Source organism: Bactrocera dorsalis, chromosome 4 (assembly GCF_023373825.1).
Source record: "Bactrocera dorsalis isolate Fly_Bdor chromosome 4, ASM2337382v1, whole genome shotgun sequence".
In the NCBI taxonomy this organism is placed as follows: domain Eukaryota; kingdom Metazoa; phylum Arthropoda; class Insecta; order Diptera; family Tephritidae; genus Bactrocera; species Bactrocera dorsalis.
In genome coordinates, this window is record NC_064306.1 from 19,480,014 (window position 1) to 19,500,820 (window position 20,807).

General features: G+C 34.4%; 1 protein-coding gene across 5 annotated transcripts in view; it reads left to right on the forward strand.

Annotated features, from left to right (window-relative positions):
• The window catches only part of LOC105232894 (inhibitory POU protein), a 109,080-nt gene that overhangs the window by 8,239 nt on the left and 80,034 nt on the right, over positions 1–20,807 (forward strand). For all 5 annotated transcript variants that reach the window (XM_049454660.1, XM_049454659.1, XM_029553243.2 and 2 more), the window contains exon 2: positions 6,404–6,460. In XM_049454660.1, coding sequence (XP_049310617.1) covers positions 6,404–6,460 — 57 coding nt within the window. The remainder of the gene's footprint in view (positions 1–6,403; positions 6,461–20,807) is intronic.

The following is a 20,807-nucleotide window of genomic DNA, read 5'->3' on the forward strand; positions in this document are numbered from 1 at the left end:
TGGCTCTGTGTGGGAGTTGTGGTAGTATTGACCTGATTTTATCTATTTTTGCTAATACCACATTACACTTGCCACATACTAAAAATTGTGTAGGTTTCATAAAGTCCCCCACGTATAAACACCAATCATTTGAAGTAAAGACAGCCGAATGTTCGACAATTCGGATATTAGTTATATGGGGGCTAGGTCAAGTTGTCGCCCGATTCTATCTATTTTAGGATTTGCAATAGGGATGTATGAATAATATCACGAACTAAATTTTGTCGAAACCGGTCGGGCGGGACCCGAGATATCAGATTTCACCAAAAAGTAGGCGGTTGCATGTCCTATTTTCACAGCGGCTCGCATAAAGCCCTCTCATACATATGGATGAGGTAAAATTTAATGTCTCTGGCATTGTTGGTTATTGATTTATTTGCGCTCAGAAAATTTGATTGTTGTTGCTTTTGAAGTTTAGGAGATACATTTGTACCAGAGACCTGCATTGAACATGATCGATCCGGTTTGATCAGCCACGCTCAAAACGGTCAAACTCAGCACAGCGGTTCGCTACAAAATCGTTCGATCGAGTTTCGTGCTCAAAACGAAGGAGTTCGATCAGTTGATTTGATTGCTCTGATTACTGATTGAAACTGTTTGGTTTGTTCCGGTATGATGATTGAAAATGATTGTACAGAAAAAGACGATCAAGTCCAACGATGCACGAAAACTCAGACATCGATCAACTGTGCGTTTGAATTGATTGTGATTGAACCAATCAGATCGAGAATTGCCCTGCGAATATCTATATATGTATGTGCATAATTTGTATGTACATATTTGTGTGTTTTAACGGAAACAAGTTGCGATGCATAAAATTAACCAAAACATTACTGCATATATTTCTTCATTTTTAACGCCTAAAACTAAAATTCAATTAATGCTTAAAATTAATAAACAAAGGTAAAGCTTAGGAAACACAAATTTCTAATTTTAATCACTTCTTCATTGAGATCCACAAAAACTTAAAATTAAAAAAAGGTTTATTTTCTGGTTTCAATCTTAATCGCTAAAACTTTTATAAAATTAATTAAAAAAAAAAATAAGCTTTCAACTGAACATAGTCCGAGCCTATTTCTTTTTTCAGTTATAATATTTCCAGCTGAAGAAAAAGAACGCTCAGCGACTGCGCTGCTGGCAGGAACCACCCGGTATGACCAAACGGTATGATTGTGATCGATCGGAATGCAAGCAACATTCACGAACATTCTTTGCTGCTCACACAAGGCTTTCGATCGAGAAAAATCATGACGAAACAAGCGACAGTGATTGGAACTGATCATTCATTTTTGTTGAAGCAAAGTTTTCCGTCACAAAAAATCTGAGTCAATGATAGGGTATGATTGAAAAAATTGTGATCGTTGCAGCTCTCTGATTTGTACGATGGACGATGGGCGTTGTACCACCCACTTTTTGGTAAAAACACATACATATCTCTGGACCTGTCAGACTGATTTCGACTAAACTTAGTACCTTGCATTTTAATTATATATCTATGTCATGGCGTGAAAATTTGCGAAATCGGTTCACAACCACGCCTACTTCTCATACAACATAACTTTAAATTCCATTTCATTCACTCAAATCAGGAAGCGATTGATAAAACGGGCTAAAACTCTGCACTTAAAATTCCTACTTTAAAGGAATGCCATCTTATGATTAAAATTTGTCCAAATCCAAAAAAAATTGCTTATGAACCTAGATACCGAATATGTGAGCTCCAGTATCTATAGTTATTTTTTGACCGAAAATATCGGTCAATGTGTGAGATATACAATTGAAGCTTTGGCTGAAACCTTTCCTGACAATAGTAGTTATGTGTATTAAAACTTGTTTGAATCGGGTCTAAACTTCCCTGAGCCTCCATAAACGCAATATAAAAATTTTCGAATTTACAAGTGACTTTATGGTTGTTATAACGGCCAATATTTAAGTTACCTCAATGAAAATTACAGAACATTCTTTACCCCCCATTTAACTATTTCCTTTCGTTTTTCTTACAAATCGTATGCCGAATTTGTCGGTCAGTGTATGAGTTATATAGAGAATATGTATATATAAAATTGCTTGGGTTCCGATACTCTGGTTGAGGTTTTACATTTTCAAGTATTTCCCTGGCGTTGATTCTGTAAGTTGCAAGAGTATAAAATGTTCGGCGGCACCCGAATTTAGCCCTTTCTTTCTTGTTCTGAGTTCATTTTGAACAAAACCAACTAGGATCGTTCTTCTGTTCTTGCGTTATTTTGCATTTTCAGTGAAAATATACTTATTTCGGTTTAGCTATGCCAAAGTTGAAACCAACAGTATTTACGTGTAATTTTTGGACTAATTGTACATACCGTTATGTTAAGTAAGACTATACTACAAATATATCCAGCAGCAAAAACTAATATAGCAGAAAATTTGAATTTGAGTTTGTGCAAGAGTACGCGGATACCTCATTAAAGTGGTATAGCCGCAATCTTCAGAGCTACTCAGTTTCGTTTTGCATATTTACAAGGTCCAATATTCGATTCGACGCTTGTGACAAATTATTTGACCAAAAATCACTTTTTAACCATTAACCACTCCTCGTATTCACCTGATATGGTACCGTGCGACTTCTTCCTTTTCGCAAAAATGCATTTGCCCATGAAAGAAAAGCGTTATGCCGACGTAGAGGCCATTCAAAAGGTTTGCACCGGCATACTGTCGGCCCTACCGGCCAACGAGCTAAAACACTCGTTCGACATGCTTTTGGACCCTGCAAAAAGCTGTATTGAAGCTGAAGGAGACTATTTTGAATAAAATAAATTGATTTTGCAGAAAAAAACATTTGTTCTGTTTTTTTTTAAGTCCATTTTACTTTGGAAAGCACCTTGTAGATCTGTTTTATTATTGTGAATGGTTTAAATGGCATACAAAATACAAATTTCTATTTTTTTTTTGTATTTTTGAAACTTAAGACTTAAAATAAATTATAGTATGGTAATTTAGAGAAAAGTAAATAAAGAGTTACTGCAACGTTTCCAAACCCGGTATAAAAATTTCTTTTCATACATCATTGGTCATGCGTCAAATGACATATTGCAGGGTTGCACCACAATTTCTTCCCGTTTGTTGCAGCAGCGGATAGAGTTTTTCGATTCCTTTCTCCTCAACGCTTAACAAATCGAAGACAGTTAATATTTCGTCGTATTGCCATAACCAAAAACCTTTTATTTCTTGTATTGTATATACAAACATATGTATGTATCATATCGTGCTCCTATAATTGAACTGGTGTTTAGATTTTTGCATTTCCATAGTTTAGAGTTGTTATTTTTTTTACTAATAATTTTAGTTATTTATTTTCACTTTTTAAAACAAATTCTGTACAGTTACCTTTATATAAAATAGAAAAAGAGATGAAATTTAATATAAATATGATGAAAAGGGGCGACAATTTCTGCAAGGCGTGTTATGGTTGTTCGGTATAAAGTCAACTAGAATAGCGAAAACTATTATACCTATAAACTACAATTAGGACTGGTGCATTCATAGACCGATTACATTTTTGGTATATCCAAGAATTTACTTTCATTTAATATTAAGGTTTTTCATATTTTAAAGATAATTTATAGGTTTATTGATACTTTCGGCATGTAGGTTCAGCCATGTACATACTTACATATGTTGGCATGTGGGGGGCTTGAAAAGTAATAGTCTAATTTCAACCAGTTTGAGAGATAGAGGTACCAAAGGCATAATTTATAGTTATATTTCAATTTCTTCATTAGTGCTTAGATTATCTATTGTAAAGTGAATGAAACTGGCTGAATTTGGAATTGTGTTCTATGAAAGAGGTTGTGGTTATATTCCGATTTCTTTAATTTTAAGCCGTTATATAAGATGTACAGAGAGAGGTGGTCCAAATTTGAATTTTTTATACCGATTCCATTCAACTCACTTGTATCATTAGATAGTTATTAGATGTAAAATTGAATGTCTACATATGTATGTACTATATTTAGTTATTGCTTTAGATTTGTGTTTTAAAGAACTTATATAAAAACGTTTCATGTTAATGAAAACGGTGCTTAAATAATAATAGTAGTTCTATTACCACAGACAATTAATTATCTGTCTCCATTTTTTGTACATTTTAGTAAAACCGCTAACATAGCGGGAAGAAATATCAAAATCGCTTACCTAAATTATTTTCGAGTTTTAAAGTTTGATTACATTTAATATCTTTAAAGAAACAGAATAATTTATGAACATTAATCTTCAAAAAAATGTTTACTCTTCAAATACTTTATGGATTTTTCAAGCAATATTTTCTTTTTTAATACGCTTTTATTAGCTTCACTTATAGGTATGTATGTATGTATGTATGTTTGTAACTTTTTTAAGTGGTACTGTAACGTAGAATATTTGAGCGACACAGCAGGAAGGCGGTAGTAAGTTTAAGCAGCTCACCAAAAAAATGCGCTTAAAAGTAGGCAACATCTATATAAAACTAGTTTTAGTGACATTTAAATAGCATATTGATTTGGGCGTCGACCAGAGAACTGCAAAAATCACTATTTTCTTGATTTACTCATACGCGAACTTTTTCATTCAACCTAACTCACTGAAAAAACCAGAGTGATGAGTAAAAATCAACTAATTTTGCCGTACACATCATTCCGAGGATCTTGAGTCTTCGGTTCAAAATTTCTCACTCAATTCAACTCACTGAACAAAAGTCAGCGTTCAAAAAAATGAGCATGTGTTCGGTTCAATTTGAGTTGATTGATTATGAGTAAACTATTAGCGACAAGACGACACGATGTGAGCGTGCATGTACAGTAACAATTTCTATGCAAGCCCCATGCGTTCCACGAACTGCAGCTTGTTGTTGTAGCTTGTTTTTGTTTTCGTTCTTCTCACGTTTCATCTGTGCAGAAAAAGTGCCGCTTGCTGCGCGCATGAGTAAAATCATACGAGTTGATTTTTGCGAGTTGAGTGTTGTTCTTGTTCAAAACAATGATTGTTGAACCGATTGAGCAAGCGTCCGAAATCATTATATTGAACACGAGCCGAACAAACTCGGAGTGAAACAAAAAATCGCACACACCCGAGTGAATTTAAAATCAACAACGAAAATGTGAGCGCATGCATGTTGGATCGGCTGATCAGAACAGTGTGATTATTCGGCTGTTGAGTGCGTACGAATGTTTTTCATTCAGCCGATGCCGTTCTCTGGCGTCGACCGTTCATAAGATGCAAAGTTGTACAGTAGAACATGCAGTAATTTATCTGGGTTCTCGACTGTTTGCTGCTGGACATGCTTATGTAGCACTTAGTCGTTGTCTTTGGACTGTATTCGAATTGAAGAACTGGACTGTTCAAAGTTCACAGGTAAAACCCCATGTAACAGTGAAGCTTTAGAAGAAATGATTCGATTAAGAAGTAATAACTCGTAAAGTCGTCAATAGAACTTGGTCGCAAATAATGTAACAATTAGTCAATGAAAGGTTACGAGTATATATTAAATGCTGCCTAAGTATCGATTTACTTAACCAATACTACATGTCATAATTCATATTTTAACAAATATTGGGGTTTCTCACATCAAACTAAAAAATTAATAATAATAAAAATAAATATACATAGTTTAAAAAAACTAAGAAACACGCTTTTAAAGCATATTAAACTAATAAGTGAAAAATAATTCTTTGTATAAACTAACAATAATAATGAAGGAAAAATTCCTGCATTATTGTGAGAAACGCGTGGGGAGCTTTGTGACATATTTTTCATATATCGAGCATGCCACGCTTGGAAAAATTGTCGTGATCGGACTATAACTTTTCAAGGTCCCTGATATCGAACACGAAGAACTCAGTGCCTAACATAACCTAACCTAATTTTTCACCGAAAATATCGGTAAATCTCTCAGAATTTAATTCTAATTAATTTTACAGCAAAATAAAAAAATATGTAAATGACGGATAATGAAATCTCGATTATCACTTTATCATGCGAGAGTATAAAATGTTCGGTGACACCCGAACTTAGCTCTTCCTTACTTGTTTTAATTACCTTTCGCAGGAAAAGGAAATTCTAAAATATAATATTTAGTAACGCATTTATCAATCCTGCGATAATTGAATTATTATCTTGGTTACACGGTTGTATTTTATTTGGTACCTTAACTTCCCCCAACTAAATTTATTACACGGCTTTTAGCACTCTTCTTGAAGCCATGTACATGTATTTTGTTTATGGTTTCGTGTACATGCTTATATAGGTAAGTGAGGTATTTTTAATTAATACAAAAAAATTCACATATCATCATATATTTGTCATACATTTACAACTATATAATATTATCAATATTGCTTGTACATATTTTCAGACCCGTATTTTAGAAGACGCTTCCCTTTTATGCAATTCTTGGTCAGCTCGTCAGAATGTAAGTAATTATAAATTTCATAAAACATTTCTATATCATCTAAAATTTTTAAAAATCTGTTTGTTAAAAATAGAAAATTATGTAGCAGTAGTATGTGTTTAAATATAATGATATGAAAAGTTGAAACTAGCATTGGGCCCTCATATTTTTTAAAAATAGTAATATATGGGTTCACTTAATTTCGGCAAAGTCAGAGAAATTATTTAACTAAATAATTATTTCAAATATTCAAGTAATGCTTAGGATAATTCAGTAGAGTTTCCAGAAAGTTAGGCAAAAAATCCCAAAGATATTTAACCTCATAGAATGATTAAATTTTGTAAACTTTTTTTTTTAAATTGAAAGAAATACAACATTAAACAGAAGTTTTTGGAAATAAAACCTCAAATTTATTTTAATGATTTAGTTACATTACGAAATAGTGTATTTTTTTGTACTGGTTTAAAATTCACAAAATTAACAAAATCTTAATTTCAAAATTGGACTAGTCATTACACAGTTACGCCGTTTTCCGAAGTGTCTTTTTGTTTTGTTTCTTGATATGTTCTCTGCTTTCAATGACGTTTTCTTAACTTGATATATGTACATATTTTGATACAATATTATAATCAAGACCAATCGACTTTCACTAACGCTTCGGTCTATTTTTCTGAAAATCTCAGCTTTTTGAAATCATATATGTATATGTGTTTACGATGATTTTTTCTGCTTAGTTGAGAGTTTTTTTACTTGTAAACAATACACAACTAAGGAGGGGTTAAGTTCGGGTGCATTTTATATCTTGCAAATTGCAAGAATCAAAATCAGAGAAATACTTTTGGGTGTAAAACCAATCATATATAGAGTAAAGTCAGCCGGATGTTCGAAAATCCTGATATTAGTTATGTGTATAGAGGCAAAACCAAGTTTTTACTGAAATTTATCTATTTTAGGCACAAAGGTACACTGTTATGAATAAAACACTCTCTCTTTTTTCATTGGGATAACGATATATGTATGTGATACAAAGCTCCCCAAGTTCGAAAATCTATATATTAAGTGTATAGGGATACGGGAAGTATTGGTCCGATTCAACGTATTTTTGACATACACACATATCAATATAGGAGATGGATTATCCTTTAATTTCAGTTATATATATCACACGTTGACCAACATTTTCGATCAAAAGTCAACTATAGGTACCCCGGTACCTAGTCCATTTTTTCAAAAAATCTTGCCGACAGGTGCCCTTTGCTGCTGCGATCATCTGTACCAAATTATAGTTTTATGCCTTAAGTTAGTACTTAGTTATGGCACTTTATACGTTTTCGGTTAATGGAAATTTATGGGCGTGGCAGTGGTCCGACTAGTCTATACTTGTATAAGGGTGCGAACAGAGTGGCCGCTTGTTGCCGAGCCGAGCCGGCTGACGCTTATTGCGAGAACCAATGCGAGAAAACTGGTACTATACAAATTAGTACAAATAAGCGCGAACAGGTCATAGTGGGCGCCGAGCTGGTCAGAGCGCAAAGCTGATTGAATGCGAGAAAACAGTTCCAAAGCGTATTCTAGCGCCGAAAACATTGTTTATTCTGTGAAAAGCTAGTTTTGGACATAAAATTCTTTGGAAAAAGTGAAATCAAAAATTATATGCTGTCATTCATAATTTAATGGCATTCTTGTGTAATGTAATTTATTCATCTTTAAATTCCTCTTAATTAATTTATATTATTTATTTTTAATTTTTTTGTTTAATTTTTCTTTTTATTTATAAAAAAAATGTATTCATGAATTTAATACGATATAAAATGAATTTAATACAATAAATACAAATATATAAAACATAAAAAATTTCTTACCTGAGAGTTACTATCAAGCGTTCACATGGACATATTGGTACTTTAATAAAATTACTCTACTTCTTTTTTAATTTATCACCAATCTTTTCGAGAAAATAGTCGAAAGTTTCAATACTCATTTGAGTATATTTTTTAAACTTGGCAGGATATTTTCTTAAATCACTATATAAGTGATGAAATTCTCCAAATTCACTTCGTTTATCATTTATTGGATGTTTTCCAAATGATTTTTTATTGATATAATACTTTAAAACAGTAGCCGAAGCTAAATACTCATCATCTGACGAATCCATATCTTTTCACTTCAATTTCACAAACACGAATGAACAACAAACAAATGCATACAAACATACATAAAACACAAATAATAGATAAAATATCAGCGCTGATTCTCGCATCCACTATGCACACTCAAATTTGTTTCTCGCATGAACAAGTTCTCGGAATAAGCGTCAGCCGGCTCGGCTCGGCAACAAGCGGCCACTCTGTTCGCACCCTAACCCTATATCTATCTCGCTTGATTTTAGGTGATTCCTACAACCGTTAGGTGAACAGAACTACAACACTCTGTAGTAACTGGTTGCAAAAGTATAAAAATTGAAACTCTCACAACTTAATATATCACAGCGGGATAATGGTTCACTGCTTACATTTTTCTTTGAAGAATGCTAAGAAGAAAACTCTATGTAGAATTCTTCGATACTCGGTAATGCATAAAAGTAAGCAATGCGGCTAAATTCTACTGCGTTCATATTTACAATCAATTAAATACATGAAAAACGTTACAATACAATATGTAAACAACAAATACAAGTTGATGAAATAAAATTTATAAGTAAATATTTTCATTATTTCGTCAAATCCTCAAGCATTTGAAGAAAATTTGCAGAAAGTTGATTGTCTTTAGGTGAGCTGCTATTTTAATTAAAAATTTTGTTTAATTTTGTGTTTAAATTTTGGATAAAGAAATAATATTAATATTCTCGAAAAGGCATATGAGAAGACTAATTAAAAGTTAAGAAAGTAAAGCACTTTAATAAGTTAGTATTTGGTAAGTTTTTCGTGTTTTTATCATTGATGGAAATTTATAATTACATACGGTTTCATCTTTTTTTGTAGAATGTGTAAAAGTAGAAGGCTTCACCGAATCGGATGTGTTCACCAAACTCAAAAAAGTATCAGACTCGCCGAAGGCTCTTTCTTTAATCTCGTTGCCAGGAAAAAAACGAAAAGAGACTCAGCCACAAAATCAAAAGAAAACCATTCCTTTTTATACATAAATACTTATTTTCATAACGGATTTCATACATGTATTTTCATAAATAAAGCAAAATTAATTATTATACAATTTTTTCTATTCTACTATTGGCCTTGGCATAGAAGAATTCTCCGTTAACTTTGGCATCGAAGAATTCTTCGTCCCTATGGTAAGCGAAAGGGATGATTTGTTACTTTTCGTAGGATATCGCCGTGTTAATTTTCATCGGTCGGTGTAAGCGATACAATCATGCTGCATCGTTTACCTTGCTCGCTTACCAATGTCTACCATATCCCGCTGGGATGTGTGTCATTGCTCCTACCATAAAAAAACTAACAAGACTCACCAAAACAAAAAGAAAATGAGCTATATACGAATTTGAATAAAAATTTGACGGTGAAAACTGTTGATATATCCGAAACTACTTGACCAATTCCAGTCAAATTGTGATAATAACACGTTTTTTATGTGAACTTCAATGCATTTGGATGACTTTTTAACGAATAGGTCGGTCAATCTCTTGGATACCTTAAAAGAGTCAGATAGTATTTTTTCTGGAAATAATAAGTTTTACGTTCGCTTTTTCCTTTCAAGTGGCTTTTTGAACACTGAGTTTTAAGCATTCATTAAATATTAAAATTATACATTTTTTCATAATAATATACATAATATACTTACCAAATTCATAAAATAAAAATTTATCTCATTTTTTGAGGTGTAGGATTGAAATTTGGTAGAAAAACGAAGCAAATAGCCGAACAATCATGAAAATACAATATTCAGCTTTTTAATTGTGTTGTTTGGAAAGGCGTCCGACTTCACCCTTTGCACTCTGACAAAAAAAATTAAAACAAAAATGTTATAAACTTAACTTCTTTGGTCTAGACCTTGGTTCTAATTTTATATCCCTAATATCAGCAGTTATGCTGTTCTCATTGATGTTTTGTACATCAACTAAAATCAAAATTTAGCCTCTTAGATTAAGTTTACATGTCAGTAAGACGCGAAGTAAAATATTAATTAAATATATCCCTTCCGGCCTTTTTATATTTCGAATTTCGTGGCTATGTATAAAGCACTACAGTGCTCGTATCTGGCAATACTATACATCTTTGAAAGGTCTTGACATAACCTACAAAACGACGCTATGCATGATTAGTTTGGATATTGCGTTCATCAGTTATAGACGTGCAAACATGGAGTTCACTAACGCCGAAATTCGCGCTATTTTAAAATTTTCCTTCGTTAAAGGCAAATCTTCTAGAGAACCGTTTCGTGAGATGTTTCGGTGTCGCATGATTTGACGCAAAAAAACTTTCTGGAAACTTTCTGCTGAAACGGAACGAACTCGACACATTTTTGAAGTGGATGGTGCCTGGCAACGAAAAATAGATCACATACGACAATATCAAGTGAAAACGGTCGTGGTCGAAGGCCGGTGAATCGTCCCAAACAGTGGCCAAACCGGGATTGACGGCCAGGAAGGTTTTGCTTTTGGTAGGTTTAGAAGGGAATCATTCTCTATGAGCTGCTCCCAAGGGGCCAGACACTTAATTCTATCATCTACTGCGAATAACTGGACCGCCTGAAGCAGGCGATCGACCAAAAGCCTCCAGAATTGGCCAACAGGAAGGCTGTAGTGTTCCACCAGAACTACACCACACCACACACTTCGTTGATGATTGTTGATGATTCGTTGACACACATATGTAATTATAAAACTAATTTAGCCTATCACCTCTTTAAAATACCGACTGCGTCAAATAATGAAAGTTGAATTCTTTCGCAACATTTTTTAATATGAAGTTTTGCCAACAACTAAAAAAATTTCTCCGGCTTGCATCCGTGCAAGTTGCAAGGGTATGAAATGTTCGGTTATACCCTTAGCCATTCCTTGCTTAGTAAAAAGTTTTGCCAATACTTGAAGGTATTTCCCAGGGAAAGCTTGAAAATGCGAAAGTATAAAATGCTCGGTTACACCCGAACTTAGATATTTCTCTCTTTAAGTTAATTACGTATTTCCATTTAAATACATTTAGTTGCTATTATATAGGGTGGGCCTTATAAAATTTTAAATTTCGAAGATAGGGCGTAAAAGATTGAGTGTAGCGTTTGCTGTATGACACGTAGCGCCGTCCTGCTGGAACCAAATGACTGGAACCAAGTCTTCCTCCTCAATTTGCTTGAATAAAAATTCGGTTAATTGCGCGATATCGCTCACCATTGATGGTTACGGTTCTTTCTTCATTTTCGAAGAAAAATGGGCCGATGATTCCACCAGACCAAAATCCGCACCGCACAGTGATTCGTGCTGGGTGCATTGGCTTCTCGACGATTACGTGCGAGTTTTCTGTGTGACAATTCTGTTTGTTAACGTAACCATCGACCTCGTCCGAAAAGATGATTTTTCTGTAAAATTGACCATCCTCGGTCAAACGATCTTCTGCCCAATCTGCGAACTGTAGAATAGTGAATAGCGACCCATTTCGTAAATTTTAGACTTTTTACTGAATATCTGTCACTTTCCGAATGGTATTTGACATTTCCAATGTCGAAATTTAGATAATTCAAATTTAAAACGTTAGATGGCCCACCCGTTATTATCCATACGATTGAACAAACAGCCAAAATTAAGTTTTAAACTAAAATTTATAATTTTTAGATGTTACTTGTTAAGAGTAGATAAAATAATTTTTTTAATGGTAAAGAGTGAGTCTGTTCTGTCTGCTTCATCAAGCTACCTGGCTGTCTCCGGATCGAAAAACTACCAACCAGATCGATCATGTTGTGATAGACGGAAGACAGTGTTTTAGATGTACGTGCGGTCCGAGGTCCTAACATCGACTCGGACCACTATCTTGTTGCAGCCAAGATTCGCACCCGCCTCTGTGCAGCAAAAAACGCACGCCAACAAACACAAGGAAGGTTCGATGTCGAGTAGCTGCAATCACAACAGACATCCGAACGATTTTCTGAGAGCACTCGTCAACAACTCGGTATTAGGGAACTGTGGGACGGCATTTCAAACTCCTTACGTACAGCTGCAACCGAAACCATTGGTTTTCGAAAAATGCAAAAGAACAACTGGCGAAGAACTGATAAGGAGCATGCTTCAGCTTCTTTGTAAAATATGGTCGGACGAAAGCATGCCAAACGATTGGATTTTAAGTGTGCTCTGCCCAATTTATAAAAAAGGAGACCCCACAATATGCGCCAACTACCGTGGGATAGTCTCCTCAACATCGCATATAAGGTTCTATCGAGCGTATTGTGTGAAAGATTAACGCCCACCGTCAACAAACTGATTGTTGTGGCTTTAGACCTGGCAAATCAACAACCGACCAGATATTCACCATGCGCCAAATCTTGGAAAAGACCCGTGAAAGGAGAATCGACACACACCACCTCTTCGTCGATTTCAAAGCTGCTTTCGACAGCACGATAAGGAACTGCCTTTATGCCGCGATATCTGAATTTGGTATCCCCGCAAAACTAATACGGCTGTGTAAGCTGACGTTGAGCAACATCAAAAGCTCCGTCAGAATCGGGAAGGACCTCTCCGAGCTGTTCGATACCAAACGGGATTTCAGACAAGGCGATATTGTTATCATCGGCCTCAACACCTGCGCCGTTAGTTCTGCTTCCTCCAGACTGGACAAGGAAGCAAAACAAATGGGTCTGGCAGTGAACGAGGGCAAGACGAAACATCTCCAGTCATCATAGAAACAGTCACTACCAACAATGTCAGCCAAGAAATCTAACGCAGGATAACTCTTGCCAACAGGTGCTACTTCGGAATGAGTAGGCAATTGAGAAGCAAAGTGCTCTCTCGACAAATAAAAATCAAACTCTATAAGTCGCTCATAATTCCCGTCCTGCTACATGGTGCAGAAGCTTGGACGATGTCAACAACGGATGAGTCGACGTTGCGAGTTTTCGAAAGAAACGTTTTGCGAAAGATTTATGGTCCTTTGCGCGTTGGCTACGGCGAATATAGTATTCAATGGAACGATGAGCTGTACGAGATATACGACGACATTGACATAATTCAGCGAATTAAAAGACAGTGGTAGAGAAAGACCTTAACTCCGTTGGAAGGACCAAGTGGAGAAGGACCTAGCTTCGTTTGGAATATCCAATTGGCGCTACGTAGCGAAAAGAAGAAACGACTGGCGCGTGGTTGTTAACTCGGCTATAATCGCGTAAGCGGTGTCTACGCCAATTAAGAAGAAGAAAAGGCTGTTAGATCAAAAGTGCTGGAATGAGAATTGAAATCATGACATATACGGCGGATTGGTTCGTTTAACTTAAAATTTGCTTTAAAACCCGTTTTATTAATTTTTATAAGGACTGCCTTACAAGGAAAATGCAAGTTTTCATTGAGTAAAACAGGTCATTAGAAAAATGCACAAATTATTACTAAAAAGCCGATAAGTTGTCAAAATATCATATATGCAATAATCATAATAACAAGAACATATTCAATACATCCATGAATAAATTCAATGTGGGCATTTTAAAGCATCCCTATTCGCTAAAATATTCAGTACAAGAAATCCATTTTTTTTGTAGAGCTATGTATTATTAGTCTGAATTGAGAAACGAAAAAATATACATACTCGTACATACATATATAAACGTTTGGAAGCCTATTGATAGAGTTTACACAAAGAGCTTTGAGGTGCATTCATATGAGCGCATCGGGCGTGACACTGATCATTTTTTAGGGGGAAACTACAAAACTCAGGGACTACTCGACCAACTAAACTGGTGAATATAGAAGCATATTTTTTCTATTACCCAGAAATTGTTATCTTCTTACTGAAAAAGAAAATTCCGCCCATAATTATTTCTTTGTGTGTTTTTAAATTGTTTGATAAACGCTTTAGCCCTGATTTATTGCAGAAATAAAATCTTCCCAACTAAAAGAAGTAATTATTTGCTAAATTTTTCCCAGTTAAATTGTTTAGACCTGTAGTTTAATTGAATTTAATAGGAAATTGAAAATTTCCCAAGTTAACTATTTCTTAATCACAAGAATGGTAAGTTCGCAAATAAGGCATTCGTATTAATCTTAATAATAATAAACCAACTAATATATATTTTTTATTAAATAATGTGTTTGATATTTTCTATTAAATAAAGTTTTTGATAACTAATAAGTACAAAGGCGGAAAAGAAGTAGCATTTATATTTAGGTGGGTACAGCTAAAAAACAATAACAATTTAGTTAGCTACTTAATACCGAAGCAGTATTAGATTTAGTAAATTAACGTATGTAGTTTGTAGATAAAGAACGCTGAACATATTTCATATGAAGTACTGTTGTTTTAATGTTGTTGCACCATGACGTGTGGGAGCTATCTACATAGTGCCGGATCGAGATATCTTACCGCCCTAGGCAAATGCCAAACTTCCAAACATTTATTTTTTGGCCGATAAACAATAATATGAATGAAAGTAAAATTGACATGACAGGATTTCTTGTGACATCAAAACATTTATTTATATAATCTCTTAAAACGTAAAAACATCAGATATATTTAGAGAAATTATTACTAAATATGGAAAAATATTTTTTAAAGTCTTCTACAATTATCAGCTACTATTCCTGTATTCCATTTCCATTTATAGTACTTTTCCCATAAGGAAACATCCTGATGGAACCTTTCACCTTATTCGTCAGATGAGATTCCAGCATATCGTCACCTGAAATGCAAAATAACGTAACAACATTTTCAGAAATTTACAGTGGCATGAATGAAACACGGAATAAAATGGAACATGAGTGAAACAAAATATTAATATTGGTTAAAACTGGTTTATATATGACCGCAGAACCAGAAAATGTTGAACATATTTAATATTATGTATATAATTTGAAGTAGTGAAGCGTAGTCAATAAGACACTCAATTTCGAATTTTTTGATGATACGTTATTTTGCATTTCAGGTGACGATATGTATTTTTAAGAACATATTATACCCTAAAGCTTTATAAGATTATATAGTATATATGTGACCTGGTCTACGAAAAGGGAGCTAACGTGCGAAAACTAGTTTTCTGGGAAACAGCTGTTAAAAATAAATAACTCGTTTCGTCAATTTCTCGTGAAAATTGATTTTTTGACACCTAAGCCCCCTTTCCGTAGACCAGGTCACATATATATATTATGATTTATATATATTTTGATTTATGGTTTTCTAGAAAATTTTGTACAACGTTCACAAAGTATTTCCAGCCGAGTTATCAGTAGTCAGTAGACCTACAAATATACCCTCGTAGTTTATAGAAATGAATAAATATGATATTTAAATGTAGTTCCATTTTAAGGGCCTAACAATATATTACTATAACAGATTATACTGTCACTCGATCTACGATCACGGTTAAATATTTTCTTTGCACGGTTCTTAATAGAAGCACTTTTTGCAAATTTTATAAAAATCGAAGGATCTTTTCAAATGACTTAATCTCATATATAGTCTAAGATTTTAATTTTTCAAAATATAACAAAACAAAAAAGGTTCCCAAGGGAACCTGGCCCCTCCCTCCTTAGAGGTTAATCATTGCAATTGAGTTCTTCATGTTTTCAAAAGGTAAATAAATTTTTCATACTACACAGGGGTTTTTATTCAATGACAATTAAAATAAAGTTTAGGCTATGTTATGTCACTGGTTAGTGGCTGAATATTCAGTGTCTTTATGCAGGTTAAATATCTAGCCTAGTAGACATGAAAGGTCTTTTGAGTGTTTATTTTCTGTTTGTTTACCTATTTTCCCTTCCCATAGGATTTGGGCACCTCTAAAAACTAAATCCTGGCTACGGGTCTGATGTACGTACACATGTAGTATATACATTTCGGTGTTCACTGAAAGATTTATTTCTAAACTTTACAAAATCAAAAGTTACACCTTAATATAAAGGACACTACAAACGCATAATCTGTATGGCACTACTGTCGAATCTTATGGCCATAAATGATAAATACTTGCTGCGTGTGCAAAACAACTGATGGAAATAATACCAATATTTTGTTTCCAACTGACAAATCGCAAAGAGAGGAATGAGAAAAAATATGTGGCATGCAACTCAGTTTATAATTTTATATAATCTACATTTTAAGGCTGAGGAAGTAAAATAATATCTTAACCTTTAAAGGCAGCAAAGCCCCGAAGCGGTACGTTCATTAAAATTACTTCCCATTCTTGAAGAAAACAAGTAAGAAACCCACATCTTCTGATGAATACGAGTAGAAATTTTACGATTTTGCCGTTGAATAGGCATAAAAAAAATTTGTTTATGGGAAAATTATAACAAGAAGTCGAAAGATATACATTATATATTCTATATATCTGATTGATATTTCTATTTATCATATATGTATATGTATTTATATATAAAAATTACGTGTCGCGTTGCTTGTCCGCGATGGACTCCTAAACTACTGAACCGATTTCAAGAAAATTTAGTACACTGTGTCCAGTTTGATCCAACTTAGAAGATAGGATAGTAAAAAAATGCATAAATAAACAAGTAAAAAAGGACTAAGTTCGGGTGTAACCGAACATTTTATACTCTTGTAACTTGCATTAATCAAAGCTTTACGATGTAAAACGTCAACCAAAGGTTCGCAATCTTAGCAATTTTATATATGCATACAACATATATAACTTATACATATTATTATGACCTACATATATGTATATTCGGCATAAGATTTGTTAGAAAACCCCAAATTATTATAACTACATACATGGTCATTACTCAAAATCAGCCGGATGTTCCAAAATCCTGGTAGTGGTTATATGGGGCTAGGTCAAGTTTTTCAATTATATCCATTTTAGGCACAATGATATACTGTTATGCGTAAAATACGTTCTGAAATTCTCATTAAGATAACTCAAATGTCGGCCGATATATCCAACATAAAGTCACCAGGAAGTTCAAAAATTTTTATATCAGGTACAAGTATAAGGGGATTCAGGGCAGTAATGATCCGATTGGTTGTTGTTCACTCATTTCATCACGTGATATAGGAACATAAAAAAAAGTACCAAATTTTGTCGAAATCGGTTGGTCGGGTCCGGAGATATGAGATTTCACCAAAAAATTGTAGGTGCCACGCGCATTGTCCAATTTTCACACCGGCTCTCTAAACCTTCCTTTTACCATCTGGGTGGTAAAATTTAATGTCTCTGGCATATTTAGTTATTTATTTATCGCGCTTTTAGTAGTTTTGAACCGTACCATTATATGGGGATTTTCACACTATAGGAGTACTTGTAATATTTATGCTGGGCGAATTTGTTCATTGTAGCTTTAGTGGTTTAGGAGATATGCACATTAAACATATTAGACGGCGGGGGCACCCCCACTTTTTCTAAATTTTTATCCACAGGGGTCCCTTGCTACTGCGATCCGCTGTGCCAAATTACAGTTTTATATCTTAATTTAGTCCTTAGTTATGGCACTTTATGTGTTTTCTTTTATTGGCGAGTTGTGGGCATGGCAGTGGTCCGATTACGCCCATCTGCGAACTCGATTTTTTTTGTACTAAGGAACCTGTATTCAATGTGAAGATATCTCAATTTTTACTCAAGTTACAGCTTGCACGGACGAATAGACACACATTCAACCGGATTTCAACTTTTCGTAATCATTTATATATGTATGTACGTATGTATGTACGTATGTATATATAACTCTATATCTATATCGGTTAGTTTTACGTAATACGTACCAGTTGTACGTAGGTGACAAAAACTGTAATACTCTGTAGCAACTGGATGCAAGTGTATAAAAATACAGTGAAAGCTCTGTTAAATAGACGCTCTAAGCTGATATCTTCATTAACCATGCCCATTGTTCGGTCCCACAATTACTTGATGTTTATTAAGTACAATCTTTTAAGCCGAGAACTCTATTAACTGGACAGAAAGGCTGGTAACCAGACATTGAAAAAGCGGCTTTAATTTCATGTTTTATCCAATGAACTTCATTTGTATGAACATATTCAAAATTAAAACGCAAGTACAATCCCTTGGATTCTTATACCGACAAAAATGTTTTATTTCGTTGACACTATCTTGGGTGACAGGGCAATAACACACCTTTTCGTGCTAATTCTCGATATCAGGGCATACTGCATCTATTAAAATTTCTAAACTATGGACTATTTAGCCTAGAGTGGACTATTTGGTTGGAGTGGAAAATTCCTTCCCTAAGTTTAAGCAGTTGCTGTAGAAAATCACCATAAGTGATTCCATGTAAATGAGCTCTCATATTCGTCCGTAATTTTGTATTTTCAATCGAAGTTCATAAGGGCGACGGAATGCTTTTATGATATCTGCTCGTGTACCTATGTTAATGACAGGAAGAGTCTGTCGGAAATCTCCAGCAAATAGAAAAGTTTTCCCGCCATGAGATCAGAGGAGTTTCTAAGGTCTTTTAATGTTCTGTCCACAGCCTCTATATGTGCTTTAAGGCTCATGGTGCATTCATCTCACATAATCAATGAGGCGTCTTGTAATAGTTTACCAAGAGGCACATTTTTGCGGATAGAACATATTGATTTTTGTTCAAGATTTACGGATAGCGGAAATTTAAAAGTTGAATGAGTAGTTCAGCTTCTGCCAATCTGCCTGATAGGTTTCTTTGAGAGCTCCCTTAATGGTTTTTAAGTAGTCGAATGAGGTTGGACCGCACACGTGATGTAGCAACATCCTAAGGTAAATACTCTGAAGGATGTACATCGTAGACCTAAAGCGGGATCTTTTTTATGCCTGGATGGCCAAGTACTTATGTCTTCACTTTATTCTTTTAAATTTATTATTAGCCCATATGTAGTACAAGAGATTTGTGCTTGATAGCGAGACTGCGTTGCAGGTATAAACCATTTTTGTATTATCTTGCCTATTTCTAACAAAATTCTAAACTTTAACAATATATTGTATGTATGTTGACTCACTCAAATTATTTCTCTACTCAATTTTTCAGTTTATAAGAAAGTAATGATTTTTTTTTGAATTTGCGCTCGTAAGTCGGTTAAAAATGATCATTTTATTTTTACAAACCATCATCATTGAATTCCCTTCAAAATGGTTCAGGACATTTTTCATTTCATGGCACGGTTTAGTCAGCTGTAGCGAACAGACAAAAACGCAAATTATTTTTTACATAAGACAATGTAAAATGTATATCACTGCAACGCGTGGCCGGATCCACTAGTATATATGGGGTATTCCGTACCAAATCGACCACTTTTGAACTCGATCCCTTTAGATTTTGCTGAAACTTATCCATTCTTTTCTACACTTTGAAAAACATTTTTGAGAATTTTTTCAAAATTTTTTGTCCAAAAAATTTGTTGTTCAAAAAATGACGAAAACCCCGATTATTTTATATAACTGAAACAAAAATTAAAAAAAAAAAATGGTCCCCAAAAGTCAATTTCTACAAAAGTTATGGCTATTTGAAAATAAAAAAGCATTTTTTTTGAAAAAATCATAACTTTTTTGAAGTTGGACAAAAAATTTTGAAAACGTTATTCCTTGTTGACTGTTTGACCGGTTGGAAGGAATTCATAATGCACAACTCCACGATAATCGAAGAAAACAGTCAACATGACCTTGATTTTTGAGCGACTTTGGCGCGATTTTTTTGGTCTCGGCTCTCTTTTGGCACGATATTCGCTGGATTGATCGGTTATTTCGGGGTCGTAATCATAGATGCATGTCTCATCGCAGTTATAATGTATTTCATGACACCCTAGTAGTCGGAAAGCATCGTTTCCCACACTTCAACGCGACGCCCTTTTTCCAAAAAATTCAATGTTTTCGGTACCAGTCGAGATTTGAAGCGCTTGAGGCCCAAAACATCCTTCGAAATGGTATTGGCTGAGCCTTTCGATATGCCAACTTATCAGCAAGGTCTCTAATTGTTAATCGACGGGTTTTCAACACCAAATCTTTGATTTGTTGAACGTGAGCTTCGTCGGTTGAGGTTGATGGTCGCCCTGGACGCTCTTCGTCTTCGACACGTTCACGGTCGGCTTGGAACTCACTATACCACTTGTAAACATTTTTTTAGACATAGCCTCATCACCAAAGGCTTTCTGCACCATCCTCAACGTATCCGAAGCAGAAAATTGATTCCGTAAAAAAAATTTAATGCAAATTTTTCGCTCAACAAATTTCGACATCGCAAAAAACGAAAAACTCACTTTTATCAGCTCACAAAACGACA